We start from the raw sequence: 21,550 nt of genomic DNA, 5'->3' as shown, positions 1-21,550 counted from the left end.
ATTCTTCTCACGCCCCCCAGCCTATCTGTACAGTGAAAAAGGAAACAAATAGCAGCAAAGTTCACAGCCTTGTGAATATTCCTTTCAACGAGAGCAAAGTGGCAAGTGTCCTGAGTCTGCTCTGAAGTAAACCCTCCTGCCCTGCCATTTCCCATGCACAGCGACCGAGGAACTTAGAGAAAAGCTGCTTTCGGACCGATTATCACTTGCTCTTATCTAAAGCATGGAAATCTCTACTCTCGCAATGTACCATTGCCTTGCTTTTGTCTGGTATTTTTTTGTCACCTATTCAATCACGCACGTAAGAACAGAAGAGCGGCCATCTGAAGTGTTCCTTTACGGTGGGCAGTGGAAATATTTGACAGTCCTCAATCTGGTAAGCAAATCGTGTTGTACAGTGATACCAATATGTCTATTTGTTTGTCTGCCATCTGTGCCTCAAGACATATGCAGCTGGTATATTTGCTGCTGTTAAACTGCTTCCTTTAACAGTTTATACCCCAAAGAAAACTAAGCAGAGATCCATGCTTGTGCTGTGAAATGTATTCACAGGTTTTATGCAGAAAGAATAGTGGCTGGCGAGCTGCTTGGCTTTCAGAAAGTACTCTGAAGCTAGCTGCCTCCTTGTAAAAGAGACAAGGTATCAGTGAGGAGATGGATGGAAAGGTAGGGTATGTCCCACCAGGAAGCGTGCAAGGTTGATACGTGTTATCCAGCCCTTGATTCAATACACAGTATAATGCTGCTTGGAGTTTTACTTCAATCTTTTAATAGGCTTTCATGTCCTGTACATTACAGAAAAGGTAAAACAAAACATAGCACGGTGCTAATTTAGCCATTCAGAGTACATGCTTAGTTTGACGATCAGTTGAGAGCACAAGGGAAATTCCAGCCTGCGGAGAGAGGTGCTTGTGACATTACTACATGTGTTTTAACAGTGCTATCAACTCCTTGCTGCATTTCCTAAAAGTACACAGAAAAACATAGACCGTAATGTGTTCTGGTTCTCCTAACATGCTAATGTTTCACAAGATAGAAATCAAAATGAAAGCACATGAGATACCCTGGGGGAGAAGGTTTGTACACTGTCCAAGTGGTTCATCAGTGACTCATGGCAGTGGGGTGGAAAGACCAGGCGTGTGGACAGGGTTCCTACAAGGGACAAATTTCAGGGACACTTGCTAATCTGAAGGATGACTGCAGGGACCTCTGTAGCCTTTCGTCCTTTCTGTGTGACTGTCAGAGTTAAATATCAGTGGGAGGTCTGGCCCGGGGTATGTTTGTCTCTACTTTTACTCTTCAGAAGGAGACACCCCATGGTGGAGTTCAATGGAAGCCTAAAGGCTCCCCAGCTCCAAGTAGAGCCTTTGGAGACCCTGTGCTGGTTTTGGCTGGGATAGAGTCCGATGTTTTAGTTGTTGCTGAGCAGTGCTTACACAGAGTCAAGGCCTTTTCTGCTTCTCACCCCACCCCACCAGCGAGTAGGCTGGGGGTGCACAAGAAGCTGGGAGGGGACACAGCTGGGACAGCTGACCCCAACTGACCAAAGGGATATCCCATGCCATATGACGTCATGCTCAGCATATAAAGCTGGGGGTAAGGAAGAAGGAAGAGGGGGGGACGTTCGGAGTGATGGTGTTTGTCTTCCCAAGTAACCGTTATGCCTGATGGAGCCCTGCTTTCCTGAAGATGGCTGAACACCTGCCTGCCAGTGGGAAGTAGTGAATGAATTCCTTGTTTTGCTTTGCTTGCGTGCGCGGCTTTTGCTTTACCTATTAAACTGTTCTTATCTCAACCCGCGAGTTTTCTCACTTTTACTCTTTTGATTCTCTCCCCCATCCCACCAGGGGGGAGCAAGCGAGCAGCTCTGTGGTGCTTCGTTGCCGGCTGAGGTTAAACCACGACAGACCCCCAGGGGGTTGGGAAATTTGGGTCCCTTCCAACCTCAATCATTCTGTGACTCTGTGAAATATTTGCAACCAAGAGGTGGTGAATGGCACGTGAGGTGGCTACAACAGCCCGGGCTTCAGGGAGCCACAGCGCCCTTTTCTGTGGCCAAGCTGGCTGTGGAAGAATGAGGGCACATATATTGCTGCAGTCAGGATGGCATATGTATGGTTTGTTGCTATGTTGTCTTTGTATCAGTACATCTAGGCTTTTTGTGATGGTTTAAAAATTAACTTTTCTGAAATGCCAGTGATCAAATGGTCAGGATTCAACAACCTTAAGGATATTCAGTTCGTCCTGCTGGGACATATGTCAGTAGACTAAACCACCACCAGCCAAGTCCCAGGCAAGGGAATGTGTACCCAGCTCCTCTCCTTTGTTTTTGGGGTAAAGCTGGCCCCATTAAAGTATCAGGCCACACTTTCAGGCAAAACAGCATCTCCACCCCCATCCCTGGCACCATTATAATGAGATCTATCACCCAGTATATGACACAGCTCTAAAGCATGAGATCAAGAGGAGAAAGCAAGTAACCCATCTCCCAGTATTTTGGGATGCAGAAATACTCACTGAAACTATCATCCAGCTTCCCTTAGTCACCAGCAGTGGATGATCAGGGAAAGGCTGCACAAGACAAGAACATGTGTAAGCGTAAAATGAACTTTCCATGGCTCTGCCCTCACACTGGCATACTGACTTATCCAGCCAGAAAATAAATCCAGGCCAAGGTAGCTAGTACCCATTCAAAGCCTTGCCTTCATCTATCTAAAGGAAAACCGTTTATACTTCTGGTACCTCCCCTATCCTGTGGCAATGAGTGCCACAAGGCAAGTGAGCCTTGTGTGAAAGAGCAGTTCATTTTATTGGTGTAAACCTGCTTCCTGACAACTGAATTGGATGCCTCTTTACTTCTGTGTTATAATTTAATCGTCCGTCCCTGTTCACTTTTTCTTTTCCACTATTAGAGACCTCTACCAGATTTTCCCTTCGGTTATTCTGTTCTGCAAGCTGGAAGTCCGAGCCTTTTTCATCTCTCTTCACAAAGGGCTGCTGCCTTCATTAAAGCATCCTTGTCGCCCTTTGCAGTAGTTTTTCTAGATTCAGGAAGGGGTAAGTAGGGCAGGCTGCAGTGGCCGAGCTATGAGCACAGCATGGATTTATACAGTGGCCTAAAGGTGTTTCCTTGTCTGTTCTTTATTTCTTCTTAACAATTCTTAACTCTCTATTTATCTTTTTTGATTACTGGCGAGCAAAGAGCTGGCAGTTTGAGAGAGCTATCCACAGAGTCCAACATTTTTTTCCTGGGTAATGATAGTTAATTTAGAACCCACTGTTGTTGAAAAATATATAATTGAAGTTGCTTTTTTTTTGAAATGCATTACATTGCATTTACCAACACTGATTTTTGCCTGCTATTTGATCTCTTGGGCACTCAGTATCCTGAGATTCTTTGCAGTTTTGCAGTTAGGCTTCACTTTGACAGAAAAAAGAAAAAAAAAAAAAAAAAAGGAGATTTACAAAGCTTTACCACCTCAGTGTTTGCTCCCTTCCCCAGCTCATTTATGGATCTGCTGAACAGCTGAGGTCTCATTACATCTCTGTGAGCGGAGGCCCTAGCTCCACTTCTCCAGTCCTTTGTCTCCCATCTTTTAACCACTTATTGATCTGATCCTGACGCTAAAACGGAGCTGTCAGCCCATGGGGAGATGGTTTGGGCTGAAGATATTGCCTATGTCTCACGCAGAAAATGTAGCAATGGGGCAGGGTGTGCAAAATTACTCCTTCATGGCCTGTAGTCCTTCTTCTAGAGAGATGTGGTTTTTTTCAAGAAAGGATTGCCAAAAAGGGAAAGGAATCCAGGGAGAGAAATGCCCTCATCCCCCCTTCTCCCATTGATCTGGACAGTGTGTGTTGGTATCTCCAGGTGGCAAAAGTTTCCTGGGCTGCTGTATAAGAGAGGAAGAGGGTGAGAAGACAATATGGCCCAGGGGGCCGTGGAGCTCCCTGCGGGGTTCCACAGGACCTAAAAGAGTCATCCCATGGTTTGGCATTAAACCACTCCCTGTTGCTGCTGAGAGACATCAAGGAACAAGAAGTGGCTGTCAACCACAGATGTCCATCAGGTGCACACCTGATGCATTAAATTTCTGTGCCTTTGGAAGTAGTCCCAGGAAATGCTTCAGGATGCCGGGAATGCTCCCGGGGAAGAAGAGCTGGCAAAAGCTTCCCGCTGGGCTGTGCTGGTTCAGTGGAGCTGCCACGCTGGGCAGGGCTGGGCCATGCCTTGGAGACTTCCTCAGAGCCAAGCATGCAGAACGCTCGTCCGGCTCTTCTGCCTGTCTCCTGCCAGACTGCGATTGTCTAGCTTCTGGCACCGGCTGGCTGAATCACTTGGAATTTTTCTCCCCAAAATTCCTCTTAGCTTTTTAGAATTGCATTTAAAAATTTCGTTCTGTGGAAAGCTGCTGTGGCTGGCTCGCTCTGATCCAAAATGGAAATACTGGGAAATGTGACTTTTTCTGGGGATGGAAATGCAGCTTGACTCCTAGCTCTGCTGGAGGGATGCTGGAGGAATTTCTTCTACATATGACCCTCTTTTAGCACCTCATTCAATTCCTTGCTAGTCATGCAGCTCTCCCAAGAGAGCTACAGCTCTGACGTTACTTCAGATTCATTTATCTAGTTAATGATCATAGGAACAAAAATTCAAAAAGGAAATTTTTTTGGAGGGGGGGGGGGAGATAACTGGGTTTTGTATCAAAGGAGTTCATTGACCAATTATTGAACAAGCAGAAATGACAGATAAAAACAGTTTTGTATTCATTTGTCTGTGACACAAAACAGTACAAGCCGGATCATTCATTGCCTGAAATATCCGAGCTCATAAAAATCTGCTCACTACTGTAAATCTATTAGTAAATCATTGCATAATGAGCACACTGCACCTTTAAAAACTAATTGCATTCCTGCCCGATTTTATTCCTTATGCTTTTGTCTCTCATAATTGAAATACTTTTCAATTCTCCTGAAAGCTGTTTTTTATTTATTTCAAAATAGACCCAGTATTTAGTATACATATTTTCCAGGTCATTATCATGTGAATGGATGTGTGTCTACACTAAATGTTGACTGTTATGTCTAACAGCCTACTCAGAATATTGGATTTATCCCCCCTTAAGGGCAGAGCTTAGAGCTCGATTTATTTGTACTAGTTGGAGATTTCACTATATACATATGGCTAGATCTTATACGCAAAAGTAAATCATGTCAGGTTGGTTAAACAGAAACACCCCTTTGATCACTGCAGCAGATAAAAATTAAGGTTTGTCTTTGTCACTATGACTCTCAGTTTGGAAAATCGATCTGGCCAAATTAAGCATTCCTATAGGAGCTAGTGCCATGGAGCTCTGCAGGGCCTAGAGAGGAAAGCAGCATCTCTCCAACAGGGATAATCATATCCATATTCTCCTCTTTGGGTTAATCGTTAGCTTTCTGAATGCTTCCAGTCTTCCTTCTGTTCGTGTGGGAATACTTTAGGGGATCCTCTTTATTTACAGCCAGCAGATTTATATTCCATGAGTGGCTGCAATGGATTTGTGAGCGCCAGCACTGCTGTTTGGGAAATTCACAGGACATCTGGAATAATTTGGTGTTTTCATGTCCTTTTTTTTTTTCTTTAATGTCAACATTTTCCCATTAGTGAAGGGCTGCGAGATTTGGATGCACCTTTCTTACAGGAATAAGCCTGGAAGAGCATGGGTCTGGAGCTCTGACTCAAGTCTACCAGCAGTGCACCCGGCCAGACTGAGCGTTACTAGGGATGGTTCTAGCTAGGTTCAGTTTTCTGGCTTGAAAATTACTTGTATATTCTTCCATTGCTCCTGGAAATACAGGGTGATCTGTATTTCCTGACTGAAACTGACTGAAACCCCTTTGAACCCACAGTGGTGGACAAGGGTAGAGCTACGAGCGGCGCGAAAACAAGCTCCTGAGGCTGAGTTCAAACTTCTTCAGGAGTTGTTCCTCCCCATGTTCAGCCAGAGAAATGGGTCAGGTTACACAGATAAGCATTTTCCATACGGAAGATAACATTGTCCTCCCCTGCATATGACAGAATATTTACCAGGCTGAGAATGTGGCCGTTTTGGGACTGTTTCTTTTCAGAATTGTTTGTTTTAGTTAATTTTGAAGGGGGCGAAGAAGCAGTCTGTCTCTGTCCCATGATTAATGTAAGGCTGACCATGAACAAGATAATAATAGCCCCATCCTCTGGGAACCAGGCCTCTCCCTAATTGCTTTATTGGCAATTAGTCACCATGTGTCACCAGACTGTCACCACCCTCATGTTCATTTTTCATGCTTTTTATAGAAAGTTACTGCTGACTCTACAGGGTGTAACAAGAGCTTCTGTTTATTACCAGGCTTTTCTTAGCTCTTCAAGGACTTGGTTTTGGTGTCCTGGTGAGGCCAAGGACTGGGGCAGACGTTTGGGTTGAACATGTGCTTGGGTCTAAGTACACTGTGTCCCAGTACAGACGTTTCTGAACTAGACCCGTGACTTGGAGGGCTGAATCCCTCCTGAATGAAATTGTGCCTGCAGTTAGAGAGGCTAATTGTGATAATGGGGAGAGAGAAAACCACATTTAAAAGAGCTGGTTGGGGTGCCTCAGAATTGAACAAAACCATATGTGGGTTCTGATGAAGTTGCTTGGGTTTTTTTAATGTAAAAATGTGTCTGTTCACCCCATGCTCTTGAGAGGAAACACGGGGCTTTGCAGCTGAACCGGGCGGTGCATGACCTCCGATACCTCATCCTGGGTGACCCCGGGGCCAGTCACCCTGCCTGCGTTAGCACCTCCCTGCCTCCACCTCTGTGGGTCTGCGCAGGGAGAGGAGACACTCCACCAGTGGCACCTGGCTGCAGTCTACTATGGTGACCATCTGGCCTGCGGAAAGGGTAGAAGAGGAAAGATGTATCTTTTCCCTTTGCTGGGAAGCCACAAAATGGATGGGGATGGTTGCGGATAACTGCAAGGATACTTTGGGTCGTGCAAACTACGGTCATTTTGCTCCCCAGGAAGACTCAGTCTCTGCAGACTAAAGCTTGCAGAAACCCTTGTTTGACAACGGGCATGGTGAAATCATAGTCCCCTCCTTCCCTCAGATATTTTGATAATAAAGGAATTTCTGATGGAAAAGCATTGCACTAATTCTGTCCCCTCCCAAGCGCCACCCTTCTCGGCTCCTTCAGAAACCAATGAAGTAACCAGCCACAACTTCAGACACTTTGCTCTAAATAAATACATGATTCAGAGTAAGATCATGGCAAAAGAGATCTCATCCTGAAAGCTCTAACACAGCCTCTTTCCATTTAAGCATCGCTAGCTGGTCCAGCGTTTGCAGTAGGCTGCTTTTCCCATATTGCATCACTCTGGGACAACCTAGCCTTAAAAAGAAGAGGCCGCCCCGTAAGTTAACAGAACTGAACTAGACTCAGTGCTGAATGCAAGGTAGCAGGAGAAGTATTTTTCTGCAAGGCTTTGCCTTTGTGTGTCTGACAAATCTGGTTCAGCTTGATCCGCCGTGTAGCGTTAGGAGAGAAAACGAAGTAATCAGAAAAGCAATATTGGCTTAAACCACAGTATTGTGACAATTTCATACACAATTTGCAGAATTCTGTTTTGTCACTGTGCACTTACCTAATCCTTTACCAAATCCTCCTAGCACCCTCCCCAAAAAACCCCACCCTCATTACTTGTAAATGATTTAAAGAAAGAAAAAAAAAACAACAAAGCAAAGCACAACCCGCCCCCCCAACTCCAAAATTCATTAGTTATAAATAGTTTAACTTATTCAGTTTTAGCTAGTGAAGTCTGGATCTCTGCTTCTAAGCACTTGAAATCCTTTCCTGAATCCCTCTGAATTCAGCAAAAGAGGTTCTGGTTTTGATAACTTCTGCACCTAATTCTCATGTTAGAGCATTTTGAGCTGCTTGGCACTGAGATCAGCTGCACCGTGAGTCCCCAGAAAAAAGGCCCTGTGTTGGGTAAATGGTGGGAGAAACTATCTAGCAATTGCTTTACAGGAAACGAAAAGTTTTTATGCCAGGAAAACTGGCATATTTTGTTCTCCTGCTCCTGCTCAGATACATTGAACATAACAATTAACAGAGGAAGTGTGAAGGAGCTGGCTTTCAACATGTCCTTCCACCTCTTCCATCTGAATCACATCACACATCTCTGTTTAGTCTATTATATGAGATACTGTTAAAGTTATCTCCTGAACAACTTTATTTAATCAGTTACAGTTAGTAAAAAAAGATTTAGCCAACAGCTATTTCCCTCACGCGGGCTTGCAGCTCACGAACAAAACAGCTCCCTGAAGAGCAAGAACAGAGTTCATTGAGGAACGTGCTAATGAAAGCTGGATGAGTTTCCCTCATTACGTGTAATTACTTTAGGTTTTGCAGGCTGTCTTCTATGGGGTGTCCTTCCTGGCTGATGTGTTGAGACTAATTAAGAAACTGCGATGTGCTAAGTGCGTAATTTCCAGCAGAGACCTTCTTTTCAGTGTCCTGGCTTTCCCAGTGTCCACAGTAAGTAACCTCTGTATGTAAAAATAATGTTTGCATAAATGATTAGGGGTGTATAGCATAGCATGCACATGTATAAAATAGATAAGAACTGTAGGCTTTCTTTTACCATTTGAAAATGGATTTGGACTGTTTAGAAGAAGAAACAGTGCTGAGCCTGTCACGGTTGAAAGCAAAGCCTCTTGCACAAACTTTAGGGTTGCTGTCCCCGAGCAAACACAGATTGACCCCAAAGGGTGAATGAGGTGTAACCTCTCCGTTAATCTCACAGTCCAAACAGCTGTGGATTTATCGACTTAGGGCATTTCTCTAAAGGGCAGCACAGGCCAGAAGGACATGAGAGGGTAGCTAAGAGGCAGCAAAATCTCACATCTCCTTCTCTGACTCCAGTGTGGCTTTAGATAAGCACTGGAGAGAAACAGATTCACAGGACAATAATTATAGTCACAGCCTATGTCAGATTCACTACAGATCACCTACTCCCTCACAGACAACGCTGTTTATTGAAATGCTGTTTATCTGGTGCTGTGGGTTGAACGGGAACCGATGGGCTACTTATACATGTAGGTACCGCTCTGTCTGAGTGAAGCCTGCAACCACCTCTGAATCTCAAAGGGTTGAGAAGTGCTGCTTAAATCTGGTCCACAAGCAGCTCAGCCAGCTGGCTCACTAAAAAAGTCCTGCCAGGGATGGAGGCAGAGAGACTGGCTAATTTATCTTCCCTGCACAGCAGTATTCACGGTGCTGCTGTCATATCCCCCCCCAGGCATCCTCACTGTGCCTGCAGGACAGAGGCACAAGGCAGTCTCATTCGTCCAGCATCTCACACCCCTGATTTCCAACCCCAAGCACAAAGTGTGCTCAAATACAAAGGCAGGCCAAAAGAGTGCAAATCAGCTTCCAGGTATCAGTAACTGATATCAGGGTTCGTTTCGTCCAGTTAAGTTCTCCCACTGTAAATCCCTCTGTTGGGAAAAAAAATGGGTGCCCACAGTGCAGCTTGCACCTACAGTTTAGGAATTAGGCCTATGAATTGTGAAGATAAGGGTAAGTTTTATGTGAACTGTCTTACCAAGATCTGTTTTTACTTTGTTACTGAGCAGAACAAATGCTGTGGCTTGACAGCCAATCCCTCGAGGAGAACTTCTGGACCATCAAAGGATCCCATCTGCAAAGGAAAAAAAAAAAAAGGAATTTTAAAGCTAATCTAGTACTCCACAGAAAATATCAGTGTTGGCAGTTTATAGAGGAGATTTTCCTCGCAGTATCAACACAGAACACTGCATCTCAGAGTAAATTCCTTTCTTTATGTTGTAACATGTGAGATAGATGAGCTTATCTGGCAATATCACCGTTTTCACGTAGGAGATGTTTTGCCTTCTCAGAAATGAAAGCACTAGCCAAATCCTATCAATTATGTTTGTCTTTCATTTTGAAATTTCTTTCATTTTGTATTTTGGTTCCAGTTTGTGGCTATATCCTTTTGGACACTGTATACCTACAATCGAGAGCTGGTTTACCCCCAAAGCCTTGATGGAGTCATCCCGCTCTGGCTAAATCACGCTATGGTGAGTAAGAAACACCCCTGCCTCTTGCAGAGAAGAGAGACTTTGCAACACGTGTCCCACCATTGCATTGTGTCGCTTTCCAGAAGAGTTTCATGGCTTCTTCTTTCTCACCTCCTCCTTCCTACTTACCTGAATCTGATGTTGAGCTGTACGCAGCAAACAGATGCATGTGCTTGAAGTCACCTCAAGAAGCCTTTTAGCACACAAGGAACGTCAGTGAATCGGTGCTTGTCAAACCTCTGAAGTCAATGAAATGATGTGTAGTCATAAGGAAAAAAAAATATCTCTTCTCAGTTATTGTAGCTCAAAAAATAAATTGTTTCTGTAAACAGAAGTCTGTGACATACAAAATGGCTGGGAGTATAACAAAGCAGTTCTTAATTTTTAAAAAAGGTAAAAGAACCAAAGAACATCTGACAGCTCTACAGCTAATAAGCTAATGTGTGCACAGCTTTGGATAGCTGAATTGCAATGATTGTTTACAGATTTTCTATAAATACTTTCCAGATTTCTCCTTCATTTGCTCTGGCTGCTTTTATGATGTGTTGAATAATCACATATTTCTCATCAGTCAAGTGTAAGGAGGCTGACAGTAACATGGAAACTGTGGGTGGATTGTAAGGTCAGGAAGGCCTCGTGGGGCTAATGGGAAGGAGGAGAGAAGGGAGAGGTTCAGCGCTAGACTGAATCAGAGAAGCCAAAAAGTATGAAATAATCGCACAGAAGACTCATTTCTCTCCAGACTTCATTTCTTAAGTACAACGCTTTGCAACCCACTGCAGCAGTTCCCGATGTGTGTTGAAGGTAAACACGGAAGGCTTCGGGGTTTCTGGCTGAGGACACTTGCTAAAGGTTTTGAGCAGCCACTTGATTTAGACACGCGTATGCAGATACGTGCGCCTGGAATCCAAACACACACAGGCATGTCCGCATTGCTGATATCCGAGTGATAAACTGCAGCCATCGTGCACTTTTAACCTTATCACCTGCTCTCTGCCTACCAATTCATCTCCACCAGGGCCCTTACGTGGCTGTCCAAACCTCTGCACAGACGCAAACAGGCACCACTCTCTGTCAAAACCATCGTCCACCAAAAAGAAAGATTCCTTGTGTCCTCAGCATCACGCTGGTTTCAGGTCCAGGATTTGGTATGGGCGACTGGTTGAAGTTTAAAATCTTCACGGTAGTGGAGGTGCTGGGGAAGGGGAGGGCACAGGGTGGAGCTGAGAGGAGATGGGCTTTGCTGCTTGTTTTAATCCTGGCACACAGCTGAGAATTTGCCCTTTCCATTTCCACATTTGTTTATGACATGGGAAGGTTGAGAGGTTCTAGAACATACATTTTTACTTCATGTGCAAGAACTCTTTGCAGGAATCCCTCAAACTTCTTCGTTATAGCTTCTTTCTTACCCTACCTACATCTACGTTTCATAACAGAGTCATTCTGACAACAACAAAAAGCTTTTCCATTTCAGAAATGTCAAAAACAGGTGTTAAAAAAGGAAAACAATTCTTCCTCAAAATTATTTTGACGAGGGAGAAACTTCACGTAAAGCAAATCTCTATCACAACCTAGTATTTTATTTCTAAAGCTCTTAATACACTGCAGACATCTTGTGCTTGACAGTTCCTGGGTGGGAAATTTTCCTTCCAGTCACTATCGAGCGTAAAACATCTGCCACCAGCGTAGACTGATCCCCGCTATTGACAATCCCCACGTTTTGGGACACCTTCCAACAGGTGCCTTCAGGCTTAGTTGAGGCATTTCTTTATTCCAACCCAAAATATCCGCTGGGAACACTAGGAAGATCCAGGGAGCTACCGACACTTTAAGGGACAATCTCCAAGTTCTGACTGCCAAGCAGACGCTTTTTCTTTGGGTTCATTTCCTTGCACATTGCTGTACTTTATGGCTCTGAGATTACAGACGTTTCATGGCAGATTGAGGCAGCATCTAGCTGGCTTTGGTGGAAGAATACATCGGGGTATCAGTAGTAGACGTCAGTGCCATATCATTTGTGGTGGGAGTATTTTTTTTTATCTCAGTCTATTTTAACGTTGTAAATAGGGAAAGCATATGTTGTTATGTAACTGAAGAGTGAACCTAAAAAATAATCATGCAAAAACACTTCAGGAATACCAAGCTCCTTGAGTTCGCAGTGATGCTGCAGCACCTTCCTTGCAAAAATGAACTAGCCATTTATTTTTCTCACATTTACTGCTCTTACAGTGGGAAAGTGTCATTGCCCACCTGGTAACCCAGAGTCGTACAGAAAGCATTACATTTTAGGCATGTTTTTCACTCTGAGCAGAAACATTTTCTGTTTTGCAGAAAGGATGGCTAATGCAGAAAGGAATCTTGCTAATATTTGAAGGAGGCCAAATACTCCAGACTACCTGGTTTTCTCTCTTTGCCTTTCTACTGAGTTTAACCCAAGGGCTGCGCCTCAGTTTCCACTTCTGTTTGCCTGGGATAATTATGTTTTACCATCTTTATGCAAAGCTTTGAGCTTCATGGATGAAAAAAAACCAACCCTACTTATGTCTCAAGCACAATTATTTTATTTGAACAAGATTTTCGAAGTGGAAGATGGCTGAGACAAAAGATACGCTGGCCAATTCGTCAAGTGAAATTGTTTATTTCTTTTCCAGTCACCTCTTTTCAAGCAACATCTGGATACTCTCCAGAAGGCGACTAACTGCTGGAGACAGCTTGGATTAAATCATATGCATGTATTATTCAACTTAATGGCAGGATAGGGGAACACTACATTTTGAAGGGGCTGACAGAATTGAACGCTAAACAAAGAGAGGCAATGGTGGGTCAGAAGAGCTCACTCAAAAACATTTTAATCTATAACAAAAGAAAAGATACACATCAACATTGGCCAGATGTGTTCACAGAAATGGTAATGGTACAATTGCCTTTTTGTAAAGGAGGTTTATATTTTCAGTCTGTATGGCACAGTTCTTGTAAAATGCAAATTTTCTTGTAAAAAGCACAATTTTCTTTATTTTCAGGCTGCAGCTAAGTTTAGTTTAGCCATCTCTTTTCCGAATTTATTCTGTAGCCGTGTTACCCTCTCACCTTGACAAAAATCAGCATTGTAGTGTCCTGGGCACTCTACTGACACGTAGTTATGAACTGTGCATGTTCTGAAGACCTTGTAAACTAAATAACTAAGAATAAAAAAGGAGGGATGGTAAATAGAGGCACAGAAGAAAAATTACTTACCTGGCAGACGTTCAGCGAAGATGACAACAGACCCCACATGGCCTGAGCCTCTCAAGCTCCTTTGCACTTTGCCCCAACGTAGCTAAGCAGTATCTGAATGTAAAAAGAAAATGCAGGGGAGTGAAAGAACAACCTTTGGTAATTTTCCTTCACCGAAGCAAGCCACCGATGCCCAGACAGTAAGAACACCAGCAAGACTCGCCATGTCCCCTCTCATCTTGGAGCTTCTTGGTATCTACAAGCTGCTTGTGTTCTGCCCACCCAGATAAACCATTACCTTCCCCAGGGTGGACACGACTACATCAACAGAAATGTTATTTTGGATCAGTATGATTTACTTACATCTGGAAAAGAAAATAAGTTATATGAATACAAATTACTCTTACTCCTATGCGAGGGCATCTGTGTGAAGGATTATACCTTCCTACAGCTATTTTAGGGAGCTGCTGCAACACTTTGCAAACCAAGGGCGTGCAAAATCAGTGTGTGGACAAGAACCCGCTTGTCCAGGCCACTCTGGGCTCCTGCTCCAGGTGTGTACACAAGAACCACCTCAGGTTCATCTTTGACCATCTTAAATGATTCTCCTTGCAACTGGTATTTAATGCTTAATAATTCTTGCATATTTACACAACAGAGAAACATTTCCATTTGTTTGCATTTCACAGTATCTCAATTTTAAGCTGTCTGGCAACTGTGGACATTCATAGGCTTCCAATTACATTCAGCTTTTGGCAAAGAAGAAGAATGTGTGTGTGAGGGATATAGCACATGAAATTAATCACCCCACACATTTAAGAGCAAAGATGCTTAGCTTTTCCCAGCACTACATATATATTTTTTTGAAGTGTCTATTTTTGTTGACATAAGCCCGTTTCCTCAGGGAGAAAGTATGTGTTTCGCAGACAAATGTTATGGCAGGGAATCCTCCCTGGCTGCTGCTACCCCGGCGTGCACAGGTGCAGTCTCCGTAACCCACTCCGCAAAGGAACAGCTGGAGACAAATATTCCACAGCGAAGGATGTGTCGCTTCAGTCTCATGTCATCTTCCAGCTGCAGTGCAACATCAGTTTCTTAGACTACGTATCTAATGTCAGGGAGAAATGCAATTAAAATTCTGACATTGACACGGAGACAAAACATTTGCTAGTAAGCAGTAGGATATTCAGCCAGGGCCTTATTTCCAAAAATGCATGCGTGCATGCAGGAAATGTTATCTCTGAAGCTCTTTTACCTTTGATCATCCAGTTGGTCTGATGTTTCATCCATTTTTCACAATAATGCTCCCAAACTACCTACCCGTCTCAGAAAAAGCAGAAAAAAAAAATGTTGCTTTTCAGATGAGCATGAACGGACCTGGAAAGGGCAGAAACAGATAGTAGCTGACAGTTCAGAGTGGAGTGCTGCTGGAGTTAAATTGAGCAATAGCTTCCTGACTAATTTGTCACCACACCTGCTCAGTAACAGGACCCCTTGTGCCTCCCGCTCTATCCATGAAATAAATCTGTGGTTCCCTGAAAATGCACTGATGGCTGAGCATATAAAAGACAGGTAGTAACTCTAAGAGAGAATTATTTCTTTAACTAAGTATGGCAACGTAGTAGTTAAAGAAATAAAATGAACAATAATGCTTAAGCCCCTCCCACCCTCAAAAATAAAGGGAGCTTAAGAGAGGAAGAAAAATGTATAAGGACAGATTACAAAAGAAAATTTTAAAGGAGGCATTTGAATGAAGGCAGTATCATAGCACAATAAATCAGAAGAGGGAATTTGTTCCAAAATAAAGCCAAGAAAGGAGAGAGCATACAGAGATTCAGAAAATTATGAGGCGTATAAAACTAAATAGAGGTTATGGTGACAGGAAGCCATTTAGTTTTATTATGCTCAGATAACACAGGCTGTAATTGTTTATGAAAGCATCCAACCCAAGGAAATTTCCATAGACAAGAGGACGTTACCCAACAAAGGGCTGAATAACTGAGTAAACGCCTCAAGGGTCAACTGATGAACATTGGCTTCATGAGCCTCATAAGACAGCACCAAAGTAGGTTTTTACTTTTTCTTTGCAGTAACATACCGACAGAGAAGATACAAGCATGAGTATCAGCCACGAGTGGTTGTCAGCACACAAGCTCTGCGGGGAATTTGTTTGAAAGGAGAAACACGGGCGGTTTTTCAAAAGCACTTGACGGTGTCCAACTGTGCCCAGTGGAGTTTAGTTTGGCCAGTGGTAACTGTTCGTGAAAAATCCCCTGCTAAAGTCTCACATGTTAATAGAAAGCAGACGTGGAGGGTATGTAAATGCAGATGAATTAGAAACAAACAGTTATGGTCAACCGAGGCATCATTTCCTTCACTCTGGAGTCAAACAGGGTCAAACCGAGTCAAACTGCAATGCACGCGTTAGGCGTACAAGTGATCTCAGCAGCTCTGGGGAGATTATTCATGGGCTTAAAACTCAGCCTAGGCTGGAGCCTGCAGCTGAACACAAACTCTACCCAGGCCTGTCTTCTCAGCCCCAGGAAACTTGCTTTTACTTATATTCTCAACAGCAAAACGAGGATATAACATTGAATAAATACACAAATTACTCAAAATATGGGAAGTAAAAATTCCATATGGTCTTACCAAACAGTGGAAATAATATCCAGAGAGGACTACTTATCTCAGTTTAAACTCATGAACCTGAAACGTATCCTGGGAAACACACAACATAGGGTAGGAAACAAAAAATAAAGAAGCAGGAGAATGTTATAATTTCATTCTTCTCCACAGGAGATGAGTTAACATGCCAATATTTCAGATAAAGTTCAGCATATATTTAAGAAATTTTTTTCCCTTGTATTCATATATCAGAGTTTATGAGCAACAAAAAGAATTTTGCAATTTCATAACTAGTTCAGATTCACCTGAGTTTGTCAGGAAAAAAGCAAAGAAACCAAACCCGAGTTAAAAATCATAGTAAGTGCCAAGAAGAGCCACAGAGGATTTTTAAATCAAATGTTGGGAATGAGAATTCAGATTATAAGTGTGATTAGTTAACAAAAAGTCTCTGATAGTTTTGAAAGTCCCATAACTTTTATCTTTCCACTCTACAAATAAATAAATAAAAAAAGGCATTTAAAATACTTCTGTCCTTACAAAATTTGTAAGCTGAAAACTTTCCTCAACAAACAGAGGTTATTAGACAAGTAAATATATTAATATTTCAAAGAACATAAAAATAAGTACTAACATGCTTCCTGCCAAGAGAAGAAAAAAGCTCTGATTCAGTTCGGTTCATTGATAGCCTGATCAGTACACACAGCTATTGTTTTAGCCTGTTTTCCTTACCTTGGAGTGAAATAGGTTTCTTCTCCCTCTGTGATAATTATTTTTGACAGTTTCACTGTTTATATGTGAAACTGAGAAACTGTTAATTGAAATAAAAAATGAGTCACTGTTTCCAGCAATTTTTGCCAATGTTTTGATCTGTGTCAATCTGAGCTTAATTATTAAGTTTTCTTTAAAGCAAGAGGCAAAACTGTATATTTTAATTTGGCCCCATACAAATACGGCACTCTTCAGACATACGTCAGTTTAAGGGTATAAAGCGCAGCTAAATAGGGTTGAAAGTATATTTAATGACCATGCACTAGAGACCTATGGTAAAAATAACTCGAATGAGAAAATACATCTTTTTTACTGAGGATATGAGAAGTCTTTAAAGCCTTTCAGCAGATACATTAACCATGATATATGGTCTATCACTAACGATGCTGCCAAAGTCAACGTCTATTGGCTGTGAGAGGGAAATCATTTGGAAAGCCAACTGCATGTTGTAGGCAAAGGGCAGGCTTTGCACCCCGTAGCCAACCATGCGTTCCTCTGGTGTCTGCTGTATAAATACGCATCTGCTCTCGTAAACATGCTCGGTTGTTCAGTAGAAATTCCATCGTGATTTTACTATTAATGGACAAACTGGGCTCGGCAGAAATACGTGAAGTCACCAGTAGACTTGGGGATAGCAGGAGTGCAAGGGAAGATTTTCCCACGTGTTTACTAGGCCTGGGGTGTGTGCGTGCATGAGAAGGAAGCGGGTGGGGGGTCGGGGAAGAAGCTTTATATCCACAAAGGAAAAATGCTAAACCAAAAAATGTTCATCCTGGGGGTCCATGAAGTATCTGAGAACTGTTGTAGAAATCTGTCTCAGGAAGGCATTTGCATGGCAAGTTTAAATGGCCCTACAAAAAGCATGTCTAGTTAATATATACAGTGTTTCTCTCTAACTCAGAATAAGCTAATAATCTATTAATAAATAAAATTGGATTAATATATGGCAAAATATTTTTAAAAAGATACAATTATTTGTACAGAAGACACAGCACACACTTTAATAAGACATGTGCCAGTGTCATCATCGGACTTGGGAAGAAAGCAGCTTTCCTATGCCACAAATTCTTTTTTTTTCTTTTTCCAAATCAGGATAGATCCAAGACCTTTAACAAACTGTTCACAAAACAAGAGGCAGAGAGCCCTACTCCTTTCGCTGCTCTTGGAGGTGGAAGCACTCTTCCAGGCACTGGGAAGCTCGGCTTCAAGCTCCTGTGAATCAGGCAGAGCAGAAATATGAACCTACCCCTTCCACTAAACTCTTGGCTATTTCCAAAAGCAGCCAAATTTTCCAGCTTTGCAAGTAACTTTCAAACTTCTTTTGATTTATGGACCATTGAATATTTTTTCTAACTCATCCATAAGTGGAGGAGCCCGCCAAAAAATGACTAGTTAAGCAAATCAGCATTTTCTAAATCAACATAGAATAAAAAGAAGAGCTCCCAACTGTCTTTCGCAACCGCTACCAGTTTGCTACTCATCTGCAGTGCCAATGCGTGTGTTAGAGCAATGGGGTCCCCCTTGCCACCTCCAGCTTGTTGCTGCCTGTGACGGTATCATGCTGTCCGCACGCTGTTAGTGTGCTGCGGCAAGGTGCCTCTGGCCGTCATCCAGTGCGGTGCCGCTCACTCCTGTGAGGCAAATGAGAAATTGTAAATGAGGTGCAAAGCTCTGCTTTCCTCTCCTCTTCCCGCTTTCCTGCGGGATTCACATACTATAAGGCAGCGCAAAGATGTATGAACTGAGAAAAAGAAGAAGTTGGCTAAGCGAGTGGACCACTAAGTTGGTGGTCTTAGTCATGATAGCTTGCTCCTGTCCGAAGAGGAGAGCCCCCATTGCTCCACACTTTCATCCTCTGCTTCTGGATGTATGCACTTGCATCGGCTCTGGAATCTGCACGGCCCTTGATAGCTGGTTCAGACGAAAACTGAGGCTGGGTCAGAGATGCCCAGAGGGTGCTTGGCAGAATCACACTCAACTTCTTCTCTAGCTTCTCCTGTAAAGGGCTTGCCCAGCTCCCCTAGGTGGCCATTTTCCTGCCTGCCCTTGCTACATATTTCCCAGTATAAAGCTACATCTCTCTCGAGGAAAACTGAGCCAATCACCCTTGGTCCTACTTGTGGTGGACATGGAGAACTTGCCCATCACAGTCATTACTGCATCAACCTCTCAAGCCTTTGAAACCGCTCTCATTTTCCTTTTCTCTCTAGACGCAACAACACATTCAGTCCTGATTTCTACTCCTGTCTTTGGACTGCTTTCCTGTTCATACTTCCTTGCTGTTTGTGCCGTCCTTTTCTGGACATGCTCCAAATTATCTGCACCTGTCAAAATGGGGTGCCCTAAATCAGAGACAGAGCGCCAGCCAAAACCTCATCAATTCAAGTGGAGCAGCACAGTTACTTCCCAGGTCTTTCTTACACACAATATTCTTGTTAATACCATCCCAGAATGCCACACGCTTTTTCTATTAAAGCAGCATCATACTGCTGACTTGTACTTATTTAACATTCACTCTGAGAACAAAAAGCCCCAAACTAAGGAAATAAGTATATAAAATAACCCCCACCTAAAAACTCTTCACTTCAACAAAGGATTATTTCACCAAGTCACTCCTATTAAAGCCCTCTTAGGACAGCAATAACACAGCTGGAACAACCAGCTTATAGTTGTTAAAAGTGTTTAAATTAATGAAAAGTCTAGCAAGGACATTTCATGTATCCCAAAGGAATTTTGTAGCCCACTGGATGTCAGATGAAAACCAGGACTTACATCCACTTCGCATAACGGACAAATCCACTGTGAAAGGCTAAAGCCTAAAAGTGAGGACAAAGTGCAAGCTTTCCATCATTGCTGTCTTGCATGGGGCATTTTGGTTTTACTCAAAGACAAACTATTGACCACCTGTAGAAAATGAACTTTTTTTTAAATCATTCTAAAAGCAGCTTAACACATAGATTTCTGATTAAAAGACAGTTACAGGGATTATATATGAAAACTGTGTGCACCGAAGACGTTTTTCTGGTTAAATGAATCCAGGAATTACTTGTACTGATACAACGAGACCTCTGCTATCAACCAAGCGGGTTGTAGAGCTGAAGAATATCTTTGTGAAACAGAACAGAGGAAAATCTCAGTGCCAATGAGTGAGAGGAACTGGAACATCAAATAAATCTTTTCTATCTCTTTTCTCTGAAAAATGATAACTGAGATGGAAGGGTTATTTTGGTAGTAGGACAGCCAGGTATGAATAGCAGCTCCTGGGGGTGCGCGGGGGGGCCTGAGGGAGGACATGCAGCTTCCAGTGAGCTGTCACTTGGCAGCAGCAGACAAAAATGGGTATCTATCTGCCTCTTAAACAAATAGGTAAAGAATGTTTTCATGCATGCTGTATGTAGCTCAATGTGCACTTAAAGAATTTCATGTGTATTTGTGGCAACTTATACTATAAATATACAGCAATAAAACTTTGACACCATACTACCATATCAAATACTCAGCACAGCTTCTGACAAATACGTACATTGAAGGTACTAGAACCACTTCTTTGGGACAAGAGGAAACTTCATACCATACACCCAGCAGATTGTGCCTTTAGGGAAAAACAAAAAATCATCACTTTGGTGTTTTTTTTCTGTTTAAAAGTCTATCTTTCTCTGCTGCCTTCCTCCCTTCTCCCCCCATCTACCGGTGAAACTATTTGCTTAATTAATAGGAATTTATAGAATCATAGAATCATAGAATAGTTTGGGTTGGAAGGGACCTCTAAAGGTCATCTAGTTCAACCCCTCTGCCATGGGCAGGGACATCTTCAACTAGATCAGGTTGCTCAGAGCCCCGTCCAACCTGGCCTTGAATGTTTCCAGGGATGGGGCATCCACCACCTTTCTCATGCTGAGGGCTCCAGAGCTGGACGCAGTACTCCAGGTGGGGTCTCACCAGAGCAGAGCAGAGGGGCAGAATCACCTCCCTCAACTGGCTGGCCACGCTTCTTTTGATGCAGCCCAGGATACGATTGGCCTTCTGGGCTGCGAGCGCACATTGCTGGCTCATGTCCAGCTTCTCATCCACCAATACCCCCAAGTCCTTCTCGGCAGGGCTGCTCTCAATCCCTTCATCCCCCACCCCGCATTGATACCAGGGGTTGCCCCGACCCAGGTGCAGGACCTTGCGCTTGGCCTTGTTATATAATGAACTAGTGAAGTACAGTTGTTGCTATAGTTTTCTCCCATTGCACCTCATTGACTGTTTTTGCTGCGTTGTTCCCCAGCATTGTTTAGGCCTTCTGTCCTAGGTATTGCAACTTAAAACTATCGTTTGCTTGCACAGGGAATATTACAAAACTTTTAGTGGGGCAATTTCACTCTAACAAATTATCTTCTGAAGTTGCCACAGATCAGCCAACAAGTTGAGGCGTTAGCACCCCAAGAGGCCCGCATTGTCCGTTTAACATCCGAGCCCAAAAGGACTTCTGCTGTACTCCCAACCTCCCCACAGTGAGGAGCATCCCTCTTGGAGGCAGCTCCCCACCACAAAACAGTCAGTGCCACCAGGCTGTCTGCCCTGTGCTGAAAATCCTCCGTGCTCAGACAGTTACCATCATAAAAGCCCTTGAAACTGAAGCTGCTTAATACAATTCAAACTCTTTGACAAAAAAAGAGAGAAGGGAAAAAAGCTTCCCCAGCAAGCTAACTCTTTACTAACTCTTGGTTAAGCTTGTTTGAAGTTCCTTCATCATCTTGAATCACAGCTAACTTAAGTCCTCTGTATGTTTACCACCACGTTTTTCAGTTTACAAAGAGAAGCACAACACACTGCAATTGCACTGGAGTAAATA

At 43.1% G+C, this 21,550-nt stretch overlaps 1 protein-coding gene across 1 annotated transcript in view; it reads left to right on the top strand.

The window, feature by feature from the left end:
- Positions 1-223: 223 nt before the first annotated feature.
- The window catches only part of ADTRP (androgen dependent TFPI regulating protein), a 33,471-nt gene continuing 12,144 nt past the window's right edge, over positions 224-21,550 (top strand). Inside the window, exons 1-3 of the mRNA XM_009273690.1 lie at positions 224-376; positions 8,408-8,542; positions 10,006-10,107. Of these exons, the coding sequence (XP_009271965.1) occupies positions 224-376; positions 8,408-8,542; positions 10,006-10,107 (390 nt within the window). The remainder of the gene's footprint in view (positions 377-8,407; positions 8,543-10,005; positions 10,108-21,550) is intronic.

This window comes from Aptenodytes forsteri, unplaced genomic scaffold (assembly GCF_000699145.1).
Source record: "Aptenodytes forsteri isolate BGI_AS27 unplaced genomic scaffold, ASM69914v1 Scaffold63, whole genome shotgun sequence".
Classification (NCBI taxonomy): Eukaryota; Metazoa; Chordata; class Aves; order Sphenisciformes; family Spheniscidae; genus Aptenodytes; species Aptenodytes forsteri.
The sequence above is the reverse complement of the archived record's forward strand: the minus strand, read 5'-3'. Positions and strand labels throughout refer to the sequence as shown.